Source organism: Globicephala melas, chromosome 1, assembly GCF_963455315.2.
Source record: "Globicephala melas chromosome 1, mGloMel1.2, whole genome shotgun sequence".
In the NCBI taxonomy this organism is placed as follows: domain Eukaryota; kingdom Metazoa; phylum Chordata; class Mammalia; order Artiodactyla; family Delphinidae; genus Globicephala; species Globicephala melas.
The window spans coordinates 169,265,774-169,293,322 of NC_083314.1; the positions used below are offsets into that span (position 1 = coordinate 169,265,774).

The 27,549-nt window shown below is 51.0% G+C and overlaps 2 protein-coding genes across 2 annotated transcripts in view; both read left to right on the plus strand.

Moving 5' to 3' along the window:
• Nucleotides 1-477: 477 nt before the first annotated feature.
• On the plus strand, nucleotides 478-18,712 carry IL22RA1 (interleukin 22 receptor subunit alpha 1). Its single transcript, XM_030874803.3, has 7 exons — nucleotides 478-546; nucleotides 4,643-4,775; nucleotides 5,666-5,844; nucleotides 7,546-7,721; nucleotides 12,681-12,819; nucleotides 16,695-16,816; nucleotides 17,759-18,712. The coding sequence occupies exons 1-7, from the start codon at nucleotides 504-506 to the stop codon at nucleotides 18,710-18,712; spliced, it is 1,746 nt and encodes a 581-aa protein (XP_030730663.2). The 5' UTR covers nucleotides 478-503.
• A 7,211-nt stretch (nucleotides 18,713-25,923) lies between these two features.
• Nucleotides 25,924-27,549, plus strand: part of MYOM3 (myomesin 3) — a 47,294-nt gene continuing 45,668 nt past the window's right edge. The window contains exon 1 of the mRNA XM_030874833.2: nucleotides 25,924-26,012. The gene's annotated coding sequence lies outside the window, so the exon portion shown is untranslated. The remainder of the gene's footprint in view (nucleotides 26,013-27,549) is intronic.

The window sequence follows — 27,549 nt, forward strand, 5'->3', positions numbered from 1 at the left end:
CACCAGGAACATTCCGGAACATATTTTCTGCTCCTTCATCTGCTCCAGTTGTTTTCCTCGGGGTGAATTCCTGAGGATGGAGTCAGTGAGGCAAAAGGTATTTGTAAGTTGCAGGCTTCTGATACCCAGTGCCAAGCTGCTCTCTGATAAGGCTGTATGTCGTGGATTATTTTTACGTTTTCTGCCTCTCAGTTCTCTAATAAGGACTGAAGAATCTTGGGATGAATCAGCCACCAGACCAGATAAACAAGCCAGTCTGTCACTGTTGCTGTTTTCTGCAACTAAGAAGGCAACTCCCTTGGATCCCGCCCAGAACCTGGAATTCCGAAGCAATGGGCCAGGTACCTTTGTACCCAGCTCTGCGTGGCTCAGGTCCCACCTCCCCCTCCTTTCCCCGCCCTCATGCCTGGGTGGAGCCAGCTGCCAGGGCGCCAAAGCTTCCCAGCCCTCCCTCTGTGCTCAGTCCAGAGTGGAGACCAAAAGAGGGCTGTGTGCCGGGTCCGATGAGGATGCTGCTGGTCATCCTGGCGGCGGGATCCCTAGTCGGTGAGTGCCGGTCACCCTGTGGTCAGACCTGACCCCCATCCAGGAGCCAATGAACAGAGTCGTCTCCCCCAGGACTGCATCCAGCCCCAGCACGACCAGTTTCAATTTCTTCTCTGCTGGGCTGACCTGGGTGCCGAGTTTCCCTGGAGAAGTAGATGCCAGCTCAGGTTACTGGGAAGGGTGAGAGGGTCCCTCAGACCCTGGGTTCTTCAGAGACTCAGCTGACCCTCAAGACTCTGGGAATACAGCCACGTGTCTGAACTGGGGGTGTGGATCACCCCCCCCCCACTCCAGTGGATGGAGAATTAGCTTAAGGGAGTTAGACATCCCTGGATCCCTCAGATCTTTCTGGTAGAAACTGTACCTCTGTTCCTCTGGCTGGCACTGGCCTCACATGGGGAGGTGAGGGGGCGTCAGGAAGGACAAAGCTTGAGTCCAGCCATTGCCTCCTTCCACGCCCCTGAGGGGGCCTCTTCCAGCCCCTCATGCCAGACCTGAAAGAGCATTTTCTCCCAGAGGGCCCAGGTCTGCTGCATTAATAGGTCTTAAAAGACCAGAGCTCTTATGAAAACAGGACGAAAGGGCACAGTTTTCAAATCCAATAAAGTGGATTGTTTTGATGTATCGTTATGGAGAACTTCCAGACCAATGCATGAGATCCTAGTTGTCTCTCTGCTCCCTGAGATGTTTAAAAAATTCAGGGAAATTTCTGAGGAAGTGAACGCATAGTCCTGACTGAAGAACGGAGAGGGCTGGCCTCTGCAAGGCCCCTTCTACCTTAAGTGCAGGATGGAGGCCATAAAGGGCCACAGCTGTGCCCTGCAGGTGCTGACCAGGTCCACAGCGCTTCCAGCTGCCACCCGGGCTCTCCAGTCCGTCCTCCCCCTGGCATCAAACGGAACATTCACAGCACACTGGACTCATTGTGACCTAGGGAGACTTGATACATCTCCCAAGAGACCTCAGACATGTCCTTCCAGACACTCACCCATTCCGGTTGGAAGACTTAGAGGCTCTTGGCCCTTTACGATGGGGGACACAGGGGAAGCAGCCCTTAGGAGGTTGTTAGGAGTCAGTAAGGTCACTCTAGAGCCCCAGGTGCCTTCACCCCCGGCATTCTTAGGCTGATTCCAGAACATGTTTGAACTGATTTTGTTTGTTTGTTTGTCCTTAGCTTCCCACCTAGTTGACATAGACTTGTTTTTTTCAAGCAAATGAGAAAACTTCCTTTGATCACATCTCCCAGGCTGTCAGTTTCTAGACAATACCTATCTCCCCACGATTTCACAATGTAGACTTTCACCCAGGAAGTGCAGAACCGACGTGGGCTGAGGAACCGGTGACGGATTTGAGGAGGAAAAGGAATGAGTGGGCGAGAGGAGACAGAAGATCTTGTTAGCCCTCAACGCCTCCTCAAAGAGAGGGGCCAGCCAAGGTCCACCCACACAACTTCAGGAAGCCAACTTGAGTTCCCTCCTGAAACGTGGCGCCCACTTCCACCCAACCTGGGCCCTTCACCACCCGAGCATGTCCCAACCTCAGCCACTCACGTCCTGCAAACCCACATGCGCCCCCAGGACACTGACCCTAACCAGCAACCCTCCCACTGCAGACCCTAGCCAAGCCCACCCCCAGACACACCCTGGCCTTCTCTCAAATCCCACCCTCTCTCTTGCCTGCCCTTGACCTCACCACCTCGCCCAAAGCCACCATTGAGCTCGGACTTCAAGTGCACTCCCTCCCTCAACTTAAGACCCAGCCCTGAAGCCACGCCCCTCCCTCCAGAACAGACCCCAATTCTGCCCGGACTCAGGTCCAAACAAGGTACCAGCCACAACTTGAGTCTCGGCAGCACCTCCATCATGTTGGCTAGAGGCAGAAGGAACCCCCTGGTGCCCTAGGCCCCATTCTGGGGGCTCCAGGAAGCCTGGAACACAAAGAGTTCTGCAGCTGCTGGGCCTGGTCAACCCAGATTGAAAGAGGAATGTGGCCTTAGGTCTAACATGTGGATGCACAGCAGGGTTGGACTGTCCTAATATACTTCCCCTTCCCCACAAATGCCTCCCTTACAGAAATACTGTGTGTAGACTTGGGGTGGAGGGGTGAATAACCCTCCACTCCCTCACACTCTGGACCTGCTGGTGCACACGATCACGGGGGAGTGGGGGAAGGGAGGTACACACACATCATACCAAAGACACGTGTACCCTCAGACCTCAAGGCCTTGACTCAACCGGATCTGCACCTGTTCATTTCCCACCCCAGTCAACCTCTGAGCACGCGCAGAGCCAGCTGCCGACTCTGGCCGCCGTTTTCGTGCGCTCTCTTCCTTTCCACAGACCGAGCTAGGAGGGCTGAGACAAGAGATTTGTAAATCGAGGGCTCTCATTTACAGTGAAGATTGCTTTGGGGGCAATGCCCCCTCCTGGCTCCTCTTCTTGGGGCTCTGGCCTTTGCTGCCCCTTCCTTGCCCCACTGTATCCACCCCACAGGCAGCCTAACACTGTGATGGGCATTGCAGGCCGCCTCTCTGAGCCTCAGTTTTTCTCATCCATTAAATGGGCATAATGATAGTACCTGCCTCATCAGGTTGTCAGGAGGATTTGATAAGGAGACTTAGCCCAGTGCCCGGCACTTTACGTGCATTTCAGCCATGTCAGCTGCTGCTGTGGTCATTATTGTTTATCTTTAGGTAAGTCCAATTATTCCCATTTTAGAGCTGAAGAAATTGAAGTTCTAGCTGCTTAAACAGCTTCCCCAAGGTCATGCTGCCCATATGTAGCCTCAGTCAGAATCCACCTCCTACGAAATCCGTGTGGCTGGGGAAGGTGCCTTTGCCCTCCTCAGAAGGAATGTGGAGGGTGGGCAGGGATTGGTTCAAGCAGCAGAGAGGCAGGAATTCACAGACATCTCCACCGTTGTCTGAAATTACTGACTCTGGGCAAGTTACTTCTTCGACAGTCAACATTTAGTTGAATACCTCTAAAATATTCCATTGGATGGGCTTCCCTGGTGGCGCAGTGGTTGAGAGTCCGCCTGCCGATGCAGGGGACACGGGTTCGTGCCCCGGTCCGGGAAGATCCCACATGCCGCGGAGCGGCTGGGCGTGTGAGCCATGGTTGCTGAGCCTGTGCGTACGGAGACTGTGCCCCGCAACGGGAGAGGCCACAGCAGCGAGAGGCCCGCGTATCGCAAAAAAAAAAAAAAAAAAAAAAATTCCATTGGTGAGGACGCTAACTTCAGACGGTGTTGAGAAATGAATGAACACAACAGCACATGTTGGCAAGGCTATGGAATCATTGCACCACTTAAACTTTGCTGGTGGGAATAGGAGATGGTGCAGCTGCCGCTTTGGAAAACAGTTTGGCAGGTCTTCAAAAAGTTCAGCATACGATCACCGTACGACCCAGAAATCCCACTCCTAGCTGTATACCCAAGAGGACTGAAAACATGTGTCCACTTAAAAACTTGTGCACAAACGTTCACAGCAGCATTATTCAAAATAGCCAAAAAGTGGAAACAACCCAAATGTCCATCGACTGATGAGAAGATAAACAGAATGTGGTCTATCCACGCAGTGGAACATGATTCAGCCACAGAAGGAAATAAGTACCCAATTCATGCTGTAATGTGGATGAGCCTTGAAAACATGATGTTCAGTGAAAGAAGCCAGACACACAAGGCCGCATACTGGAGGCCTCTTTACAGGAAATGTCCACACAGGCAAATCCACCGAGGAAGCAGATTATTGGCTGCTGAGGCTGGGAGGAGGGGAGGGGTGGGAGTACTGCTCACGGATACAAGGTTTCTTTGTGGGCGATGAACACATCCTGGGACTAGATTAGCCGCAACAGTTGCACAATTTTGTGAATATATTAGGAAACCACAGAATTGTGTGCTCTAAAGTGGTGCATTTCATGGAATGAGAATCATAGCTCAGTACCAAGGAAAAAAGAAGTGAAGGGGAGCGGGGCTGGTCAGTTAGCACATTCTCCGCCGAGTGAGTGCTGGCTCGCCCCTCAGGGCGGGCAGCTTACTACAGGGCTGGGGCAGAGTCTTTGTGCCCTTCTGCTCACCCTTCTCTCACTTTCTGCAGCTCACTTCGCTGAGGACACCTCAGATCTTCTTCAGCACGTGAAATTCCAGTCCAGCAACTTCGAAAACATCCTGACGTGGGACAGCAGGCCGGAGAGTGCCCCAGACACCGTCTACAGTGTGCAGTATAAGACGTAGGCGTCCCTCCAACACAAGCCCTTTTGACTCTGCTCTGGAACCAACCCCTCCAAGAAAACCCTTCCTTCTTCCTATGTCCCCACACCCCCCGCCAGGACTGGTGTCACACAGCGACCCTCCCCCAGACATAGCTTTGCTCCTTTATGTTTCTTCTGCAGGGGGAGGTTAGGATAATGGTTACAAGTACGGGCTCTGAGGACAGACGCCAGCTCTCTCCCTATAACTCCGGGCGGTTGGGTAACCTCACCAAGCCTCCATTTCCTCATCCATGAAGTAAAGTTAGCAATAGTACCTTCCTCATAGGGTTGTTAGGTGGGTTCCATGAGACATTCATCAGCACGTGTGCCTGGCAAACAACAAGCTCCCAATCATTGCTTTATACTGGGTTAGACTGGGTCAACGAAAAGTCGTGCCCACCCCCTCCCGGGCCCCCACCCCGCCCCGTTCCCGCTCATCTCCTCTCCCAGGCAGGAGAGGAGGGTACATGGGCTCAGGAGTCTGCAAACCTGGGTTCCATTCCTGGTCCTGCCACTTCATCCTGTGGCATGGCACTTGCCCTCTCCGAGGCCCAGGTCCCTCATCTGTCGATGGGGCTAACAGTGCGCAGAAGGTGAACTCAGGCTGGCTGGGTTCACATCCTGGTTCCCTGCATGCATGTCTCAAACGCCTGGGCAAATTTTACTTCCTTAACCCCCAGCTCCCCTACTTGAAAAGGACGGAGAATAATGCATGAACCTCACAGCACCGTAGTGAGGATCACCCGCATAAAGGGCCTGGGTACACGTGCTAAGTAAATATTCAATATCGTTATCATTATTAATAAACGACAGGCTTGGTTCCAAGCCTGTTCACGAAAGGTGTGCTCTGGCCCTTCCCTTGCCCACAGTTATGGAGAGACAGAGTGGCAGGCAAAGGAGGGCTGCCAGCGGATCACCCGGAAATCCTGCAACCTTACCATGGAGACAGGCAACCTTACGGATTTCTACTACGCCCGGGTCACCGCCATCGACGCGGGAGGCCAGTCCGCCACTAAGATGACCGACCGGTTCAGCTCACTGCAGCACAGTGAGTGCCAGCCCCTCATTGCAACGGGTGCGGGACGGGAAAAGGATGGCCTCTTAGGGCCCAGAAGGGCTCTGCCTCCCAGGGCCAGTTAGGGATGTGGCTTTTTAGGGAAGGCGCCCTCAACTGGACAGCATCCCCAGTGTGGTCTTTCATCTTTCTCCATCTCCATCCCCACCTCCCTAGTTCAGACCACCTTAATCTTGCCACTTGAGTGCAACCAAGGCCCCCCTAACTCGGTCCTCCTACTCCTGCCTTGACTCTTTTCCGATCCTTGGTCTTGGTCTCGGCTTCAACATCACCTCCTACGTGAGCATCCCCACCGCCAGCCTCAACAACCCCGTTTCGCTAGGTCATCGTCTGCTATTCTCCATCGCCATGAACTGTTTGCTGGCTCCAGAGCTCAGATCACAGTCTGCAGTTACTGGGTTTGCTGGCATTTACATCATCTGCCTGCCTTACTGAAAGGGAGCTCCATGAGGGCGTGTGTGGCAGCGGAACCCCCTGTGTTCCCAGCCCTTAGCATAGCACCTGGCACGTAGGAGATGCTCAATACGCAGTTGATGGAGGATTGAGTGGATGGATGGATGAGTTGCCAAACTCCTCACACATGTTAAGTAGGTGATGTTCACTAACTGATTTAAAAGCCGCAGGGTTTCTTAAGAAAATAAAAAATAAAGTTAAACAAGTTATTTTATATTGTTTCTTGGCTTGTTCAGTTAATGCATACTTATTGTAGAAAATTCGGAAAATATAGAAATACACAAAGAAAAATAAAAGTAGGCCCAACTAATCTGAACACTTAAACATAACCGCAGCTACTAGCAACTGTATCTACTCTTTTGTGATCTGGTTGGTTGGTTAGTTGTTTTTTATATGATGGTATCGTGAACATTTGCCCATGTCATTAAATATTTCTCCACAACACGATAGTTCACGGCTGCAAACATGATCCATTCTATGGAGGTACTCTAATTGACTTCCCTAATTCCTTTTTGGAGGACCCTTAACTCAGTTTGATAAACAACACTGAAACAAACATCCTTCTAGCTCAGATCTTTTTAATCCTGGAGGTCAATGGACTCTTGGGGACTTTCTATAAATTAGCTTCGGGGGAGTGAGGTTCATGAAACCCTGAAACTGAGTGCAAGATTTTTGTATATGTACACTTTGGGGGAGAAAAGAACCATAGCATTCAAACCATAGCATTCAAATTCCCAAAGGGGTCTATAAACCAGTCAAGGTCGTTTGGTTATTTGGAAATTCCATCTTGAGAGAGGTTGAAGTTTAGGCCCTTTGAGGCTGAATCAGTAATATTGGGCACTGCAAACATTGTTTGGATATGTAGTTGAACCATCAGTCCCCAAAGCTGTCATTGCCAGTAGACTAGGGGGCAGGTGCTCCTGGAAGACTCAGGTAGGGATGTGTGGAGGCTGGGACAAGGGTATGATCAGCCTAGGGGTCCAGGGCCCCTCTCCCTGGGCTCTTCCCACTCACCCTTGGTCACCCCTTTGCCAGCCTTACACCCAAACACCAGTTGCTTCTCTTCTCACCTGTTCATTTAGCTGATGCTTTCAGAAGCATGGCTGGGGTTGGGGTGGGAGGGGGTGGAAAGCAGTCATTTCCCAAGGTCCAAGGCAGCCTCTCAGACACTCCTGGCTGATTCTAACTTTTCATTTCTTTTTTCTCTCTCCCTTTTTCCAGCTATCATCAAACCACCTGATGTGACTTGTATCCCCAAGGTGAGATCCATCCAGTTGATTGTCCATCCCACCTACACGCCCATCCACACAGGGAATGGCCACCGGCTAACCCTGGAGGATATCTTCCAGGACCTGTTCTATCACTTAGATCTGCACATCAACCACACCTACCAAATGGTAAATGAAGGGTAAATATATGTGCCACCTTGGTCCTTCCCTGCCTCAGAAACCCATTTCACTCTCTGCATTGCTTCAAGTAGAAAGGAGATGTGTTCTATAAATCAGCGTTTCCCAAAACACGTCTACAGCCTACCTCTTGTAGATGCACACACACAATAGCATGCTAAAGCCTCTGACAAGTACTGCAAAGTCAAGACTCCAGTTTCAATTTGCTTAATGCAACTTCTCTCGCATGTATTTGATCAGAGAAACTCCTTTTATTTTGCATTACATGTATTTTTTTCTTGCCTAATGCCTTCTAACATCCAGGGGAACAACTTCTATTAACATCCTCAGGTGTCCACCTTGGAAAATGCTGGAATCAATTTCTACTGCTGCAGTTCTTTCTGCTGGTTCTCCACTTACCGTGGGAACCGGATACAGACAGTGTCTTAAGATCGGGAATACTGAAAGGTGGAAGGCAAAGGCATAAATTGTCAAATGTTATACATTTCTTTTTGTATTCAAAAGATAAAATATGTAGTGTTTCCCCCGGCAGTGTGTGCCACTAATTCATAATTACATTGAATGACTATTCCTGCACTCAAGGAGCTTATAATCTAATGGGTGGGGAGAGAGTTAAAACAAGAATTCAAATTCATACAGCTATAGGTAGAGGGAAATAAGAGAGTTGTGTGGGACAGAATGGAGGCTGGGAGGGGAGAGAGGAGATGTCAGCTCAGAGAGATCTGGAAAGACCTCTAGAACAGAAAACTTTCTGGTGCTGATATCAATTTCTGAGGCGTGCCAGGTAATATATGCTTATTGTGTCATTTAATCTTCGTCACAAAACCTATGAGGTAGTTGCTCTTATCTCCTTTTCTGAATGAGAAAACAGAGGTTCAGAGAGGCTAAGTCACTTCCTCAAGATTGTTCAGCAAATAATAGCATAGTCAAGATTCAAATCCAGCTTTGTTCCAAGCCCACATTCTTCCCCTCCCTGCTCCACTGGCCTACACTGTCCCACAGTGATCAGAGAGAGAAGCAGGAACGCTTAGGATATTGTTGGAAAGCACAAAACTGCCCATTTGGGCTGAAGCGTAGGGACATGTAGAATAGTTTCTCAAAACATGGTCCCAAACCAATGGCATCAGAATCTCCTGCAGCCTTTGTTTAAAATGCAGGTTCTTGGGGACTTCCCTGGCGGTCCAGTGGTTAAGACTTCGCCTTCCAATGCAGGGGGTGCGAGTTCGATTCCTGGTTGGGGAGCTAAGATCCCACATGCCTCATGGCCAAAAAACAAACAAACAAAAAACCCATAAAATGCAGGTTCTTGGGCCTCCTTATAATCCGCTTCATCAAATTCTAGCGTTGCACCCCTGGGATCTGAATTTTAGTGAGCAACCCAGTGCTTCTTACTCACTCTGAAGTTTGAGAAACACTGATGGAGAGGAACAATGCTAACCCTAAGAAGACAGGCTGGGACCATGCCATAGAGGTCGGGAGAGCGGATGGGGGAATCTGTATTTATTTCAGTAGTCGGGGAGCGATGAGAGATTACAGAGCAGGGAGAGTCTTTATCACAACTAATTTTTGGCAAATATTTGAATATTTGAATTATTTGAATATTTGAAATATTTGAATATTTTATTGTTATTGATTTATCAATTAATTCAGTTTGTGATCAGAGAACATATTCCGTATGATTTCAGTCCTTTATGGAGACTTGTTTTATGGCCCAGCATATGGGCTATCATGGTGAATGTTCCACGTGCACTTGAAAAGAATATGTATTTTGCGGGTGTTTGGTGGAGTGCTCTATAAATATCCATGAGATAAAGGTGGCTAATAGTAGTATTCATATCTTCTATGTCTTTCCTGATTTGGGGGAGGTCTATTATTCTCTTAATTGCCGAGAGTATTACAATCTCCAGCTCTGATTGTGGATTTGTCTGTTTTCCCTTTTAATTCTGTGCATATCTGAAGGTTTATTATCAGACACATACACCTTTATGATTGTTATTGCCTCCTGGTGAATTGACCCTTTTATCATTAGGAAATGTCCCTTTTTATCACTACTAATACTTTTTTCTATTGAACTCTACCTTATCTGCTGTTAATATAGTTACTCTAGCCTTCTTATATTTATCATTTTCATTGTATATCTTTTTACATCCATCTATTTTCAACCTACCTGTGCCTTTATATTTAAAGTGTATCTCTTGTAGACAGCATTCTGACAGTCTCTCCCTTTTTAAAATTTGAGATATAATTCACATACCACAAACTTCACCCCTGTAAAGTGTAGGATTCAGTGGTTTTTAGTATATTGAAGAAGTTGTCCAACCGTCACCACTATTTAATTCTCTCTATTCTATTTTCAGGTTCTCTGACTCTTCTGTCATCTTCAATCTGTTGTTAAAACCATTCCGTGGGAATTTTTACTTTAGATATTGTATTTTTCAGTTCTAAATTCTCTAATTTTTATAGTTTCTAGTTTTTATAGTCTCTAGTATTTATAGTTTACGCTACTGAAAATTCCTAGTCATTCTGTCATTATGAGCACGTTTTCCTTCACTTCCTGGGCATAGTTATACTAGCCACTTTAACACTGTCTGATAATTCAAACATTTTGGTCATCTTGGGATAGGTCACCATTAACTGTCTTTTCTCCTGAATATGGATTACATTTTCTCTTTCTCTACATGTCTAAAAATTTTGGAACGCATCCTGGACATTGTGAATGATATGTTGAAAGGACTCTGGATTCTGTCATATTCCTCCAAAGAGTATTGATTTTTGTTTGTTTCTTTGTCTTAGTAGGCAGTGAATTTGGCTGAACTTCAAACTCCAAAATCTCAGTTCAGTAAAGTTCAGTGGAAACTTTAGCTGGGCTGCTTGGAGTCTACCCTGCTCATGCATACTTCAGGCACCAGCCAGGGATTTGGGCAAAGTTTATACACAGAATTCAGGCTCTCTCTCTATGAACCTCTCCTATCTGTGATTTCTCCCTAACTTTCCAACTTTTGTGATTGCCCTGAACTCTGTCTTCTGGTTACTCAAACCAGTAAGGTTACAGGGTTTTTAATCTAGGTGTCACCCACTCCACGTGGTATAAATGGGGGCCTGCCTCCAGGCTACAGGACATTAAAAAAGAGAGAGAAACTCATTCAGTGCCATTCCCTTCCTCCTTTCTCTGGTATCTGCCTGCTTTTACTTACTTTCCAATGCCTATAGGTAGTTTTTATTTTGGCCAGAGTTTATAGCTGTTATTTTATGGAAGGTTGGTCCAATAGAAGCTATAAATTACTGGGAGCAGGAAGAGGAGAGATCAAATGTAAAAATGAAAGAGTGATCAGGGTGGGAAGTCAGGGGGGCTATTGCAATGGTACTAGGCTGGAAACGAGGAGGGCCTGAACCAGGGGGGCGGCAGTGAACACCCGGGGAAGGAGGACTCTTGGGGCCTTGACAACTCTACTGGGGTTAATTTCAACCATATGAGTTCCACAAAACAATAAGCTGTTAAATCCATTCATGCACTTCTTCACCCACTTTCACCCCCTTCAAAAGAAAAAACAACAAATAACCCTAAACCTTGGCCGCCATGTGCCCAGAAAAGAGAAGGCATAGCTGAAACGCAAAGGACCAAAAAGAAAATTCTTAGCTTTTAAGCTCCCAAGAACATAGCTCCTGGCCCTTTAAAGAAAAGTTTATGGATTATTTCAGGGTAATCAGATACAATGGATTTGAGAGGGATTTGTCAAGAATGGTTTTAAGGTTTGAGCCTTGGACATTAGAACAAGAGAGACATTATGAACAGAATTAGGGAATCAAACACAGGTGCAGGTTTGGGGTTGGAGATGGGGCAGGACCCAGAGAGAGGAGATCAGGATGTATGGACATGTCAAGTTAGAGATGCCCACGGACTGCTGTCCAGTAGGACGCTGGCTGTGTGTGCCAGGAATTCCATAGCTCTTACTGAGGTCAGTTTGGGGGTTATCTGCACATTGGTGATCACCAGAGCCACGGGTCCAGAAAAGATCACTAAGTGAGAAAATATGTGGAAAGAGAAGAAAGAACGGGTGAAGAGTGAAACTTGCAGAACAACACCGAGGGGCTGAAACCAGTAAAAGAACAACCGGAGAGGTAGGAGGAGAACCAGAATGATGGAATGAGGCAGCCGAGGGAAGAGTTCAAGGTCAGAGAGGTTCGAGACATACAAGAGGGCAAGAACTGAGAAGAAGCTCTAGCGGAAGGATGGGCAGATGCAAAGGAGCAAGGGCTTACTTCAGAAGCAGAGTGTTTGCAGGAGTGATGGGCATTCAACATCACCAGAACCTAAAGGACCAAGCGGGCTCTAGGGAGGGAAGAGTGTACAAAGGGAGCAAGGACCTGTAATATGACCCGGGCCATCAAAGGATTTTCAACAGAGGAGCTTTGTAATTATGTTAATTGTTTAGAAAGATCACTGTGGCGCCAGGACAAATTTGGAAGTAGACAGGGACAAAACCAGAGACTGGTGACCAGTAAGGAGGCCACTGCAAGAGTCCAGGCCAAAGATATTGAGGCCCAGTTAAGGCAGAAGCAATGAGGAGACAAGAGAGGGATGGATATTCAAAGCGTTTTTGATATTTTATTTTGAAAAAGGGGGGGAAAGAGGAGAACTGGAAGAAGGAAGAATGGTGGGGTGTTGATGATGGTGGTGATAATAACAGCAGCTAGTATTTAGAGAGCGCATGCTGTGTGCCAGACACTGTCCAAGGGAAAGTGCGCGAAGCTTGCATCTGATTGGATTTAGGGAGAAAGCGAAGGTAGGGGAATGGAAATGGAGCACTGCAGACTGACCTACCGGTTTACGGTTTGGGCAGCTGGTGGTGCCATTTTATTAAGTGCAGTAACCCAGGCAGAGGTGTAGGCAGGCTCCACATAGAGGTTGGTGTGTAAGAGATGCTGTTCTGTGTTCTCTGTCAAATTCAGCACCTTGGAGGCAAGCAGAGAGAATTTGAGTTCTTTGGCCTGACCCCTGACACGGAGTTCCTTGGGACCATCGTGAGTTTAGTTCCAACCTGGTCCAAGAAGAGCATCCCCTACATGTACCGAGCGAAGACGCTGCCAGGTAAGTTCAGCTGAAGCCAGAGGGAACTGGGACTCCTGAATTCAAACCTTGACTCTGTGCTTTCCCCCCTGTAACCAAGGTGAGGCTTGACAGTGCTCTAGAAAACCACAGAAGGATTACTAGTGTATTATTAAAGTCAATCTTTGTTTATTCGTAAACGAGTTAGCTGTTGGGTTGTCGTAGCAAATATTTAATCTACACCCTCCAGCCTATGTCTGAATTTCCTCTCTCTGGCAAGCTGCGTGTGTATCCTGGCAAAGCAAATTCACCTTGATGTTAACTCAAGTGAGAGATCCCAGGAAATAATCTGCAGATGGGAGAGCAGAGAAGATAACAAAGATGCCTCAGTACCTTCTAAAGTCAAATAAAAATAACAGTGATTATAATAGCATTTCTGCAGTGCCAACCAGGGACCAGACACTACGAAACACAGTTCTCGTGCTTCTGTGAAGCATCTTTGTTCCATTGAGGAAACTGAGGTTCAGAGTGGTTAAGTAACTTGCCCAAGATTGCACAGCTGGTGAGGAATGGAACTAGGCCTAATTCCAGAGAACACGTTCTCACCACTGCACTGCCATAGAAAGAGTTTTGAGTCATCGGCTCAGCGGGATGGTGTCCCATCCCACTCGACTCTAGTACATTGAAACTCGACTCTCATCGTAAGCATCATGATGTTTTCATTACTGCTTATTTTCATAGAGATAGAAATGTAATGCTCCAAGTTTAGAGGATGAAAAAAGCGATCGCATTGGACTGGATGGATTTGGAAAACAGTCTCCACCTTAGTCATCTTGTTTAGATTAATGATGTCAGTAGGTGATTTCTGTTCTGATGAATAGGAGCGAGGCAGCTGCTAGAGGCTGGGCCCGAGGGTATAACTGCAGCTTGGTAGAAACATCACAGGGTAGGTTCTGGTTCTCAGCTTTGATCAGAAACTCAGCTCATCGGTTTCCCCAAAAGCCCACAAGAGACTGAGTTCTCCACCTGAGTCCCAGTGCATTTGTTTTCATGGGAAGATATGCCTGGCGGAAGAACAGCCAGCACTGACCTCTTGCACGGGGCATGCCCTTCCCAGGGAAAGGGCCACATGAAGACCAGAATAGAACTTGGCAATAAGAGAACTAGAAAAAGGAAACCAGCTTCACAGGCACTGAGTTGGGAGTGTGTATGTGATTTGTGACTCTCCCCTGGACCTTCTAGACAACTGTCATTCATTCCTGACCCGCCCCTGCCCTCCTGCTTATTGACAACATGTGGGCCACTCCACCCATATCCTTCTGTTGGTTTGTCCTTAAGTGATCTAGCTCATGATATATCATTTTTTTCTAAGACTGTAGCTGCTTTTAAATGAATCACACTTCATGGTGGCTATTTCTTGGTGACATATAGAAAGCACCTTATCCTTTATAATCAAGTATATTAATAACAATTCCTACCATTTATTAAGTACCTACTCTATTGCCAAACACTGTGTTAAATTCTTTCCGTATATTATCCCATTGAACCCTTATAACAATCCCGCAAGTTGTATAGCATTATCCGCCTTTTACAGAGGAGGAGCTCTGGCTCAGACAGGTTAAGCAACTTGCCGGTGACCACACAGCTGGTCAGTGAACCTAGTTAAGTTCATCTGACCCTGAAGCCTGGGCTCTAATCACCACTTGGCCATTTTGTTTAGAGCCTATGCCCTCTACTGCACATTTATTCCCCTTACTTCCATATCATGATGAAACGTCCTGCCCTTGACCGTGTATCCAGGGGTCTGTCTTATCCCCAGAGCCCAGAAGCCCTCCTTTATCTACCTCTCAGAATGTGTTGGACCATCATCCCAGCATCTTTCTTTTTTTTCCTGCGGTACGCGGGCCTCTCACTGCTGCGGCCTCTCCCGTCGTGGAGCACAGGCTCCGGACGCGCAGGCTCAGCGGCCATGGCTCACGGACCCAGCCGCTCCGCGGCATGTGGGATCTTCCCAGACCGGGGCACGAACCCGTGTCCCCTGGATCGGCAGGCGGACTCCCAACCACTGCGCCACCAGGGAAGCCCCATCCCAGCATCTTGATGCTGGAAAGGGCTCTATGTGTTGGCCCACCCCATATCTTAATTTTACAGAGAGGAAACGGAGTCATCATTGTGTAGTGGCTGTGAGAATGAGCTTTGGAATTATACATGTCAATCCTGGCTTCTCCACTGAGTAGCTGTGTGACCTTGTTCAAGTCATTTAACCTCTCTGAGACTCAGCTTCATTATCTGTAAGGAGTGAGCATCCATGGCCATCTGTTTGGTGGGATAACATCAGTAGAGCGCCCCACACAGTGCATGGCATGTAGTAAGAGTTCAATCATCGCTGGTTACTGTTATTAATAGATGGAGGCCAGAGAGGGTCGTGCAGAAGATGAGGGTCTCATCAGTGGCTGAGCCAGACCTCTAACGCCCCACATTCCAGTGTTGCTTCCATTATCTCTTCCTACTTCCCTGTGAGTGAAATGGCAGAAATGTTCCAAGTCCCTGTCCTGTCCTGGTACAGGGAGCAACAGTTTTCCAGTTACATTAGGCATGTCATGTAGAGACATTTGGGTCCTGTCTTCTCCCTGGTGGAAGTACATGTGACAGGGGAAGAGGGAAGCTGAAGTGGGAAGCTGACGAGAGAGGCCCAAGCCACAGGGGCTGGGGGAGGAGCGAGGAGTGGGCTAGAAGTAAAGGCTCCAGCAATTCCCAGGGTTCACAGTCATTGCCAAGGTCACTGGCAACTGATGATTAACTCCCCATGCTGAAGCCACACAGGAGCCAGGAACAGAAGGAGGGTGACTTGGAGAGTCAAGACCCCCAGGTAATACAAACCTCCAGTTTTAACAAAAACTCCAGCTACCTCTTCCTTACCAAGCCACTCACCAGTCCCACTTGAATTGGTGACAGGAAGTGTGTCATGCCAAGACCTGGCTGCACACACCCATCCCAAAGATGCAGGGCCATAGGGAAGAGGCTCAGCATAGAGCCCTTAGCCATCCTCTCCTTCCGTTTTCAAAAAGGTGGTGCCTCCCCAGGCTCCCTCCTGAGTGAGGTCTTCCCAGCTCAGATCTTGGTAGACAGGTGGGGAGGACAGACCCCTCCCATTGTCACATCTCCCCTCCCTTTGCCTCTTTCCCCTGCCCCCACCAGGAAGGCAGCACTGTCCTTAGACCCAGGCAAGATGGGCCCTTTTCTGAGCCCCGCACTTTACAGGGCCCCGCTCCAGCCCCGCTCTGGCCATGGCCCTCCCCGCAAGATGAAGGGTCCTTAGGTCCACATGGGCATATCCCCATGGAACCTGTGAGCTCCGAAATTCCCTATACAGATGGCCAGAGCCTGTGTCCAGTCTCGGCAGATCTCCTCCTTGGGTCTTTTTTCCAGAGGGCAGACACTCTGTTGATGTTTAGGCCCTCGGCCCAAAGGGTGGCCAGCGGGTGGGTATTTGTAGGCGGCGTGGATGAGCTTGGCCATGAGCCCATATCCTTGGGCGTGAGGCCCCTGGCGGTGTGGGCGGGAGCCAGGCTGGGCCTGCGGGAGCTTCCCCCTGCACCTCCACCTTTCCGCACAGCACCCCGAGGCGTCCAAGAATCAAAAGTCAAGCCTTCCGGGTTGTTATGAAAAGTATATCTGTCAAGGTGGGAGCACAGAACGTATTTTATTTAACAATGTAAAAACATGATGAAATTCCGAATATTTAGACGTATGGTGTGTGGCCCTCCATTTGCGCCCTCGCCCCGGGCCCTGTAAGTACTGGGGATAGGAGAGGCCTTCCCAAGCCTGGCCCGAGAGGCAGGGGAGGAAAAGGCCCAAGTTGGCAGTACCCACAATGGCAGCCTCACCCTTCCTGTTCTGACCTCTTACTCACCTAGATCAGACGTGGACCTACTCCTTTTCCGGCGCCTTCCTGTTCTCCATGGGCTTCCTGGTCGCAGGGCTCTGCTACCTGAGCTACAGATACATCACCAAGCCGCCGCCGCCTCCCAACTCCCTGGTGAGCAGGGGCCCCGGGGAGGATGGAGAGGCCGAGGGGAGGGCACGGGCCCCGGGACCCCGGCTCTCCCTCATTTCTCCCTCCAACCTAAAGATGTGGCTGGCAACTCCCCCGGTGTGCGGAAGAGATCTAGGGAGAAGGAAGACAAGGCATGGAATAGAAAACCCACGTGGCTTCAAGGGGGCGCACACCCTGTCTGAACCAGCAGCCCAGGTACTGCCACCTGGGATCGCAGGCCCACTGTTGCCACATCTTCACATTTTCTCCAGCGAAGTCAGAATTTCAGATTGTCATGTGAAATCTCCCATGTTTCAAATCTTGGCAACTAATTTTTTTAAACTAAACCCCTGCAAACCATACACGTCACATCGGCAGCCCAAGTCTGGCCACCAGAGCTGCATCTGCGTTAAAGCAGCCATGCCCGCTGCAGAGCCTGCACAGTCTGGGGCTCGCAGAGACGGCTCACGCGCTTCCGCCCCTCCAAGTCAAAGACCAGATGAGCCATTTCCTGTAGAACTCTCCGGGCCTCCCCTGTCCCCCATTCATCCCCACCTTTCTCCCCGCGTGAGGCCCTTAGGGACCAAGAGCTCAGGAGCAGTTGAGCCAGCACCTGGAGAGCATTCCCCAAGGGCACCCCAAACCCGAGCCAGCTGCTTCCAGAGTGCCCGCCTCCTAGAGAAACCACAGCCTACCCGCTCTCCCTAGACAACCAGACTCTGGAAGCAGCCCTCAGCTAACAGGCCGGGTGCCCTGTCCCTTCACAGAGGCTCCAGCACTTAGAGGAATCCCTGGGAAGGGATACAGGGCTCACACATCGTGGAAAAGCCCCCCGGTGGTCTACCCCTTCCCCTCTACTCCCAGCCCTGCGGAGGACCGCGGCACGCACGGCACCCTCGGGGAGCTTGAACACACCCTAATGGGCACACTGTTCTCCCTGCACAGGATGTCCAGCACGTACTGACCTTCCAGCCTCTGCAGTTCATCCAGGAGCACATCTTAAGCCCCGTCTTTGATCTCAGTGGCCCGAGCGGCCTGGCGCAGCCTGTCCAGTATTCCCAAGTCAAGGTCTCCGGGCCCATCGAGCCTCCAGGAGCCCCACCGCGACACAGCCTGTCTGAGGTCGCCTACCTTGGGCAGCCGGACCTCTCCATCCTCCGGCCCTCTGGCGGGCCACCTCTCCAGACACTCCCCCCACTGCCCTATGCCCCCCAGGCTGCCCCTGAGGGCGGGCCCCTGTCCTATGCACCTCAGGTAACCCCCCAAACTAAACCCCCCTCCTACACTCCCCAGGCCATCTCGGAGGCCCAGCCTCCTTCCTACACCCCTCAGGCCACTCCGGACAGCTGGCCTCCTTCCTACGGGATATGCGGGGAAGGCTCTGGTAGAGACCCCCCACCTATGACACTCTCTGGTCCCAAACACCTCGGAACCAAAGGTCAGCTCCAGAAAGAGGCACCAGCTGGAAGCTGCAGCCCAGGTGGCCTTTCTCTGCAGCAGGTGACCTCCTTAACTATGGAGGACCCCCAAGAAGTAAAATCCTTCCACCAGCATCTGGGGGTTCACACGGACAGAGAACCTGACTCTGATGTCGTACACAGAGGAGAGCCAAGGACACGAAGCTATGTAAAGGGCCAGCTGCCCCTCCTCTCCTCTGTCCAGATCGAGGGTCACCCCGTGTCCCTCCCTTTGCAGACTGCTTCCCGCCCATGTTCCCCCACAGACAAGGGTCCGAGTCCCTGGGGCTTGCTGGAGTCCCTCGTGTGTCCCAGTGATGAGGGTCCAACAACCGAGACTGAGGCCCAGAGCCCAGGCCCTCGGGCCCCAGACCTGGAGTCGCCCATGGAGCTGGACTCTCTGTTCAGAGGCCTGGCCCTGACGGTGCAGTGGGAGACCTGAGCGGGAACAGGGTGGACCTGGGGCTTCTTCCTGTCCCCACCCTCACCTCGCATCCTTGGCCGTCACTCCCGCACCCAGCGGCGCTGCGCACTCTGCAGCCCAGCCCCGGGTGAATGCCCTTGAGGAACCAGCAGAAGGAGGATGCCGGACCCCTGCCGTGGCTGAGCTCCCTTTGGAGAAAAAGGCATGAGAAGGGCTCCAGCCAGAGAAGTTACAGAAGTGCCTCATATACAAACGAGCGAGTGCAAATGAGCATGTGCTCGCCAAGTTCTGCAGGACAGGACGGGCAGTCAGAGTGCAGGAGCTAACATGGGGAACCTCCCGGAGATCCAGGGCCCAGGATCCTAATACGCTGGACGCAAAGTTCTCCATGAGCCTACCTCTCTTCATTCCCGGCCACTTTAATAATCTAGTTCAGCAGCGTGAGGCCTCTGCCTCCTCTGTGGTTCCCCAAAGGTGAGAAAAGGAGCCTGAAAAAGGACACCTCATAGCAGACTGGGCAGAACCAGAACAACCTGCACTTCTGCCAAGTCCAGAGGCAGCCTGATGGCAAGATTCCAGGGAGGGGTGCGGCCTGCGGCTCATCCCCAACCGAGGCTGCTGCCTGGAATTGCACCATTTCAGTTTCATTCCTCTGCTAGAGGCTTTATCCCAAGTGAAATGCAGGTCCACCAGGGAGGGAGAACACAGAAGCCTCTTCTGTTGGCAGGAGTTTCAGACCCTATCCTGGCAGCGGGGTTTGAAAGGAACATGGGGCCATGGGGCAACTGAAGGAGACACAACTACAAACTGTACCTACTTCACAACTTTGGAAACTCAGCCTTGGATTCAGCCCACCTGGGTTCAAATTACGGACTTTGTACTTAAAAGCCATGTGACTTCAAGCAAATGAATCACTCAAAATCTCAGTTTCCTCATCTGTGTCATGGGGATAATAACACTGACCTCACAGGGTTGTGGTGAGGATGAAATTAAATAATGCCGGCAAAGTGTTTCATAGCGCCTGGCTCATGGGCAGTGCCCAATACACCGTAGTATTTCTTGTTGTGATTTTTAAAAAATAGGACAGTACAGGAGTGACCCCCTCCCCCAATTCAGCTTGATTTTGAATCAGGCATTTTCTCATGGGCTTAAATTATCCTGATTTCCTCAGGATTGCTCCAGGCCAAGCTGAAGGAGCTGGACTGTCTAGGAGGGGGCGAGGGAAGGGATTGCAGGAAACAGGGTCCAGGGACACATGGAACCTTCTCCTTGAGTTCATAGGTGGAAGCCGTTTTGGGCGTGGCAGCAGCATTCTCAGAGGACCTTCTTCCCCGACACCCCACCAAAGGCAGCACAGGGCTACCCTGTCCTCCTGCCCTGGCACAGGGTCCTTGTCCGAGCTTTCAGCACGCCGTCACATCCTTTGTATCATTGCATCTCACGTGACCCCTAGGACGAGGAAACTGAGGCCCAGAGAGGAGAAGGGGCTCCCCCCCACAGGCCCCCACTGAGGCCGTGACACAGCTGGAGCTCAAACCTAGCGATTTTTGTCTTCATCAAGAGAAGGAACTTTCCACACCAGTCTGGATTCTTGTAGGATGAGACTCCTGGGGCATCAGGAGGGGAGGCCCCCATGGGGTCCCCGAGGGGCAAGCGCCCCCAACCCCATCCTGTCCCAAAGCCCTGTCTGAACATTTCTGAGAAACAGCACTTAAGTCCAGTTGCCCCGGTGAGACCCTTTCCGGAGCCTGCAATGCCTCCCTCCTCTGTACCCAGTACGTGCCCCCTCCTCTTCACCCCTCCCCTCCCTGCGACACAGCACCCGGGAGCACTGTCCTTATCTGTTTGTAATTAATATTTAACATCTCTTCAGGGTCACTGGTTTAGACCCAATATCTCCATAGCAGAGGGAGGGACCGCCCTCTCCAACACACCCTGCCCTTTCTCCTCCCGGCACGTTGGCCCTAACGACTGCTCCCTTCCCCCAAACTACAAACAAGCCTGCTTCCTGTCACTCAGGGTGAACTTGGCCAAAGGTTGACTGTCTCACCTTGTTTAGTCGTGGAAAACAGCTTAACAGTTGGACTGTTCTCACCAGGTGAGAGGGCCAGGGTGTCAGAGGATATTTTACTAAAAGTCATAAACACCTCTTCCAACTCACAAGCCACAAAGCTCTCTAAGCTCCTTGGGGCGACAGTCGTTCCTACAGTCCATGACTCTCTGGGTCCTGTGACCCTCCTCAGGCTGGCCCTGTCCCCACCAGGCTGCACACCCCCTCAGATCTCTGGCCTCCCAGGCAGGCAGCTCAGGCTACCAGCTAGGGGACAGAGTGTCCAAGGCCCCGGAGCTGGGTGGGGACACTGGCATTCCTGAGTGTCCTAGGCTTTGACTCCACCACCAGGACTCTCCACAGCCTTGCCCCACGCAGTCCAGAGAAAGGTGAGTCTGTGAGGTATCACCTGCCTCCACGGCAGGCAGAACCCAGCCCAGGAGCAAACGAATAGTAGTCCAGCAGTGGCTGCACGAGGAGAAGTCAGAGGAGGAGGAACTCGACCCCACTGCTGGGAAGTTCCTGTCCTCGCTGGCTCGTTCTTCCATTCACCTGCCCTAATAGGCCGAATTACAGATACTTTACAAAGGAGGAAAATGTGGCTCAGAGGGGCTTCTTGCCCAAGATGGTTTCCTAAACTTGCCTCACCATGAGAATCCCCTGAGGAGCTTACTAAAAATTCAGCTTCTTCAGCCCTAACCCAGACCTGCTGAATCCATAGCGACTGGGGAATCCGGATTCTCAGTAAACTCCTTTGACGATTCCTCTTAGGCAAGTGGAGGGAACCATGCTCTTATACCATAGTTTTCCTATCTTGTGGCCTCAAATCATCCCCCTAGAGCCACCCCCCTCTCCTCCCCTGTATGGGAGCTGGGGAGCTGCAACGAGGGGTAGTATTTCAACCTGGGATGGCTACAGATCCCTGGCCTCCCAAACCCCCAGCCCCAAGAACACACAGGGGTTGCCTGAATTTCCACCCAGAGAATAGGGCTGTCGGGGACGAGGGCTCCTCCAGAGTCCTGGAGGGCAAGGCTGGATCCCTCTGTGCCCATCCACAGTCTGAGTGTCAGCCTGGACAGAGGGACACAGCTCTGAGACCCCATCCCCACACCCTCAGGCCCTCAGCTGATCTTCCCTTCCCACTCTAAGGAGGAAGGGGCATAAGGAATATGCGTTTTGACCTGCTAGTATGAGAAGAACAGTAACTGGAATTAACTGAAGTGTGAGAACAGCAGAGGGAGGGAAGGGAGACTAAAGCAGGGAGAAAGGAGGTAGCGGGAGAACGCATTGGACCAGACAGTTCTCCACTTGACCACCAGGTGGGGCCATCAGCCAAAAACAGTTTGGTTGCTGTCAGACAATGGTGTGGAGGTTCAGGGTGGTTGGCAGGTGGAATAGGGTTCAAATGATTGTCCGTAATATTCATAAGTCCAGGGAGGGCAACGAAAGGGAAAAGGAGGGGAGAAAGAATGAAATATTTAAGAAGTACTAGCCATGAGTTAAATACTATACGAGGCATTTCACGCATTTTAACCTCATTTGAGTATCATAAACATTCTGCAAGATAGGTATTCATTCGTTCATTTTTGACAAGCATACACGGGGAATTCCCTGGCGGCCCAGTGGTTAGGACTCCGCACTTCCACTGCAGGGGGCACACACGGGTTCCATCCCTGGTCGGGGCACTAAGATCCCACATGGCGTGACCAAAAAAAAAGAAAGAAAGGAAAAAAGCACATATCAAGGACCCAGTTGTATGCCAGGCACTGTTCCTGGGGCTAGGGATACAGTGAACAAGACAGGCAGGCAAGTTCCCTGTTGTCTTAGAGCTTGCATACAATTTGCAGATAAAGAAACGGCCCAGAAAGGAGGCCAAGATCCCCCCATTAGTACAGGTGCCAGAGGTGGGGATTTTTTTTTTTTAATATTTATTTATCTGGCTACGCTAGGTCTTAGTTGCAGCACGTGGGATCATCGTTGCAGCATTCAGGCTCTTGGTTGTGACATGCGGGATCTAGTTCTCTGACCAGGGATCGAACCCAGGCCCCCTGCATTGGGTGCGCAGATTCTTAACCACTGGACCACCAGGGAAGTCCTGAGGTTGGGATTTAAACCAAGGTTCCTATACCTCCAAGTCTGACCTCTGCTCAGCCTCATGGCCTGAGGGCTAGCTGTGCTCACATTAAGGCACATCAGGAGGAGGGAGGCCATCATTGGGTTAGGGTGCATGGAGTACATGGGAATCCCACACCCAGAAGGAGGGGCAGAGGAAGCTCTCAGCACGCCTAGAGTCGTGCAGTTATTGGCGGAGCTCTCACTTAGCAAACGTTGCTGGGTGCCAAACATCGCACCACAGGCTCCGCATTCCCTATTTGAATCTTTGCAATCAGACTGCAAAGCAGGCATCATTGAGCCCACTGCACAGGTGATAAAACCAAAATGGCTAAGTGACTTGCCCAAGGACATAGAGCCAGTAGGCGGGGGCACCTCCATCAGGCTGCTTTGGGGGGAAGGGGTTATAGAACCAGTTTAAATGTCTGTCTCGTGCTGGATTGGAAGCCCACACCTCTTGGCTGCAAAACAGATTCACACTCACTCCTCACAATGAATGTATAAATGTGGGTCTTGGAAATCCCTTCCTATGTTGGGTCAGTATAAAATGGGAGAGAGGGCTTCCCTGGTGGCGCAGTGGTTACGAATCCGCCTGCCAATGCAGGGGACACGGGTTCAAGCCCTGGTCCAGGAAGATCCCACATGCCACAGAACAACTAAGCCCGTGCGCCACAACTACTGAGCCTGCGCTCTAGAGTCCGTGAGCCACACCTACTGAGCCCGTGTGCCACAACTACTGCAGCCCACGTGCCTGGAGCCCGTGCTCCGCAACAAGAGAAACCACTGCAATGAGAAGCCTGCGTACCACAATGAAGAGTAGCACCCTGCTCGCCGCAACTAGAGAAAAGCCCGCGTGCAACAACGAAGACCCAATGCAGCCAAAAATAAATAAATTTATAAATTAAAAAAAAAAATGGGAGAGAGCCATCGAATGGTCTCCACCCAAAGATGCTCTTAATGCTGCATCCGGGAAGGAAGGGAGATGCATGGGAAGGGGGTTTCAAATAGGGCAGGAGGCTGAGAATTTTTTTTTTAATTATTATTATTATTTTTTTTTTTTTTTTTTTTGCAGTACGCGGGCCTCTCACTGTTGTGGCCTCTCCCGTTGCGGAGCACAGGCTCCGGACGCGCAGGCTCAGCGGCCATGGCTCACGGGCCCAGCCGCTCCGCGGCATGTGGAATCTTCCCGGACCGGGGCACGAACCCGTGTCCCCTGCAACGGCAGGCGGACTCTCAACCACTGCGCCACCAGGGAGGCCCTATTTTAATATTTTTTATTGAAGTATATTTGATGTACAATATTACATAAGTTTCAGGTGTACAATATAGTGATTCACAACTTTAGAGGTTATAGTCCATTTATAGTTATTATAAAATATTGCATATTCCCTGTGTTATACAATATACCTTTGTAGCTTATTTATTTTATGCACAGTAGTTTTTACCTCTTATTCCCCTACCTTTATCTTCCCCCTCCCCCCTTCTCTCTCCCCACTGGTAACCACTAGTTTGTTCTCTATATGTGTGAGTCTGTTTCTTTTTTGTTATATTCACTAGTTCGTTTTATTTTTTAGATTCCACATATAAGTGATATCATTCAGCATTTTTCTTTCTCTGTCTGACTTATTTCACTGAGCATAATGCCCTCCAAGTCCATCCATGTTGCTGCAAATGGCAAAATTTCATTCTTTGTTATGGCTCAGTAGTATTCCATTGTATACATACACCACACCTTCTTTATCCTGTCATCTGTTGATGGACACTTAGGTTGCTCCCATATCTTGGCAATTGTAAATAATGCTGCCATGAACACTGAGGTGCATGTATCTTTTCGAATTAATGTTTTCATTTTTTAAATATATTCCCAGGAGTGGAATTGCTGGATCATATGGTAGTTCTATTGAATTTTTCAAGGAACCTCCATACAGTTTTCCATAGTGGCTGCACCAATTTGCATTCTTACCAGTAGTGCGTGAGGGTTCCGTTTTAGGAGACTGAGATTCTGTCTGAAGAGCTCACTTGTGTATTTTCTCCCCAACACCCTCTCCTGAGGGGTCCCCAAGGCACTAGGAAGAATGACAGGCACAGTGCTGCTGGGCCCCCCTGAGGTCCCAGGAGGAGGCCAGGAGGGAAGCTGTGTCTCTGCACTGGGGCACAGCCTCCCCCAAACCTGCTCATCCCCGGAGACCGGGCTCAGGTGTATCTTCCTCATCGCGTCCTGTTGTAACTGCCTGTGTCCCCGTCTAGATTAGGGCTTATTTCCTAACGTCAGGCATCTTATCTTTTCCCTTCTGCATCCCCAGTGCCCACCAGGCCTAGGTATGAATGAACATGAGGGGAAAAAATTGAGATGGGAGCAGGGCGAGCAAAGATGGGGAAGAAAGTTCCCACAGTGGCCACTCGGGAAGCCTGAGAACTTTGGACAGTGAAGGAGGAAAAGGCTTCCCCTCCTGTCCTGCCTGTGCCACACCCCTGCACACACCCTCGCACATACCCCACTGTGGCCGGGCGGGGCTGGTCAGTAGCTGCTGGAGGGGGCTGTGTAGAGACATGAGAAGAAACCCACTTCCATTTTCGCCAGTGATAACTTATGAGCACTGAAGACTCATTTTTAGGTCACATCCCCTCCATGTCTTCACAAAGTCTGGGGGCCCAGCCTCACTATCTCCATTTTCAGAAGGGGAATCAGATGAGAGAAGCTGAGGGTCTTCCCCAAAGCACCTGTCACGGTGGTGGGCAGGGCGGGGGGAGGTAGAATTCAGATCAGAGCTCCCAGCAGCTGAGAAAACCTCCCCTGATCTGTTTTCCATACAACCAGGCCTGAGCTATGAGCTCCTTTCCACTGCAGTGGGGATGGAGCCGAGGGGAGGAGCTGTCTTTGGGTGGGGGTGGGGGTGGGGACAGCTCCACCTGTTGCTGCCGTCTTGGCAATGCTGGACCCAGGGAACGGCCCCTCCCTCTGTCGGCACCCCCCCCCCATAGTTCTCATCCATTATCATCACACTGCTTCAGCGCTGCTATATTTAAGGCCCGTGCAGGCTCCAAGATCACATTCTTCTCCCGGTCCCCGCTGAGTCCAGGGCAAGAAGAAATCAAGGACCCTCTCATCCTCTGGAATCTTCTCCCCAGAGACACTAAGCGGGCACGGCTGCTTCTGTGAGTCACCTCCAGGGATCAGGGGTGGGGAGGGAGACCTCCAGATAATGAGACCCTCAGCTTTCCTTTGGCAAGTGGAGTGTGTGTGTGTGTGTGTGCGGGTGCGTGTGTGTGTGTGTGTGTGTGTGTGTGTGTGTGTGTGTGTGTGTGTGTTGGGAAAGGATCCTGGGAGATTTGGAAAGCAAAAGTATACATGTGCTTGGGTATCATCCCAAGTGGAAATGAGAGGGGATTCTAGAAAAAATCTCTGCCCCATCACACTGTTCTGTGTGGCCCTGGGTCTTCTGAGCTGAGCCTTCTGTGATGTGAAAGCTACAAAACACACACACACGTGCACACACATCACTTGGGGATGCCCTGAGAAGTGGAGGCTTTCCTGTAGGAAGCAGGCATCAGCAGGGACCGGGGTGGACCGGCAGGTCCAGCAAACCTAGAGCAGTCCTGGCGGAGCCCTGCTTGGCCGGCCCGGCAGGCAGGGGATGAGCGCAAGCCCGGAGGGCCCGCACGGCAAGGCGGGGAGGGCGTTCATCCAGCCTGGGCTCGCTGGTACGAAACCGAGGCCAGCACTCCAGCCTCGGAAGCTGGTGGGAGCATTAAGAGCACATCCCAGGCTGGGCAGGCTGTGTCTCCGCTCCCGCCCACAGGACCCAGCTTTCTGCCATCAGGGCTCTGAGTCACTGTGGCTTGGTGCACGTCTCTTCCACTCCTGAGGAATAGGAGAGGCCTCCTTGCCCCTTCTCACTGAGGGATGCTGTCAGGGGACCGGGCGGGGCAGGGCTGGGGGTGGGCGGCAGACAGACTGAGGCTTGGGAGGAAAGTGGAGTGGGTGGGGAAAGTCACACAGCAGGACCCCTGGCCCGCGGCTTTGCACCCTCCGGGGCGGGCACGGGGGACTATTTCCCTTTCTGGCCGACCACACCCTGCTGACCCCTCCGCAGCAGGCACACGGCACTCTGGGGACAGGACTGGGAAGCTGCGATCTCCTCCTTGCTGCCTAATCCTTAGCCTCAGTCATCGCTTTAAAAAGAATCGATGGCTCATCCACTAAAGCCAGGGGTCTGGTTGCAGGCGGCCCTGGAGGTCAGGGATGAGCGCCAGGCCTGCCCTGCTGCGCCAATCAGGAGCAGAGCATCCGGGGAAGGGAGCCAGCAGCTGATGCCAGGGAACGTTAACCCTCAGCTGCTGGGGCCGGGGCCATGTGTCCCAGGAAAGCCAGGGGCCTCCCTCCGCAGGGTGGTACCCAGCGGCTCTCTCCTTGGCTGTGAAGAGGAAGGGACAGAAAGGGCAGGCCAGTCATTCTCTGGGTGCAGGCAGACCCTCCTTCTCAGGAGGAAGCGGATGGGAAGCCCAAGGGGTGCCTGTGCCGTTGTGTTCAGCTGAGGTCGCTGTAGGAGGCCAGAAGCCTCACAGGCAGCCCTTGGTCTCGGCGAGCACTCTGCAGCAACCAGTCTGCCCTGGGTGTCCTTTGTGGATGTCCAAAGTGAGCAAACTTTTAGGAGCCGGAAGGATCAAATCCCAATAAAATTGACCCTTGGCA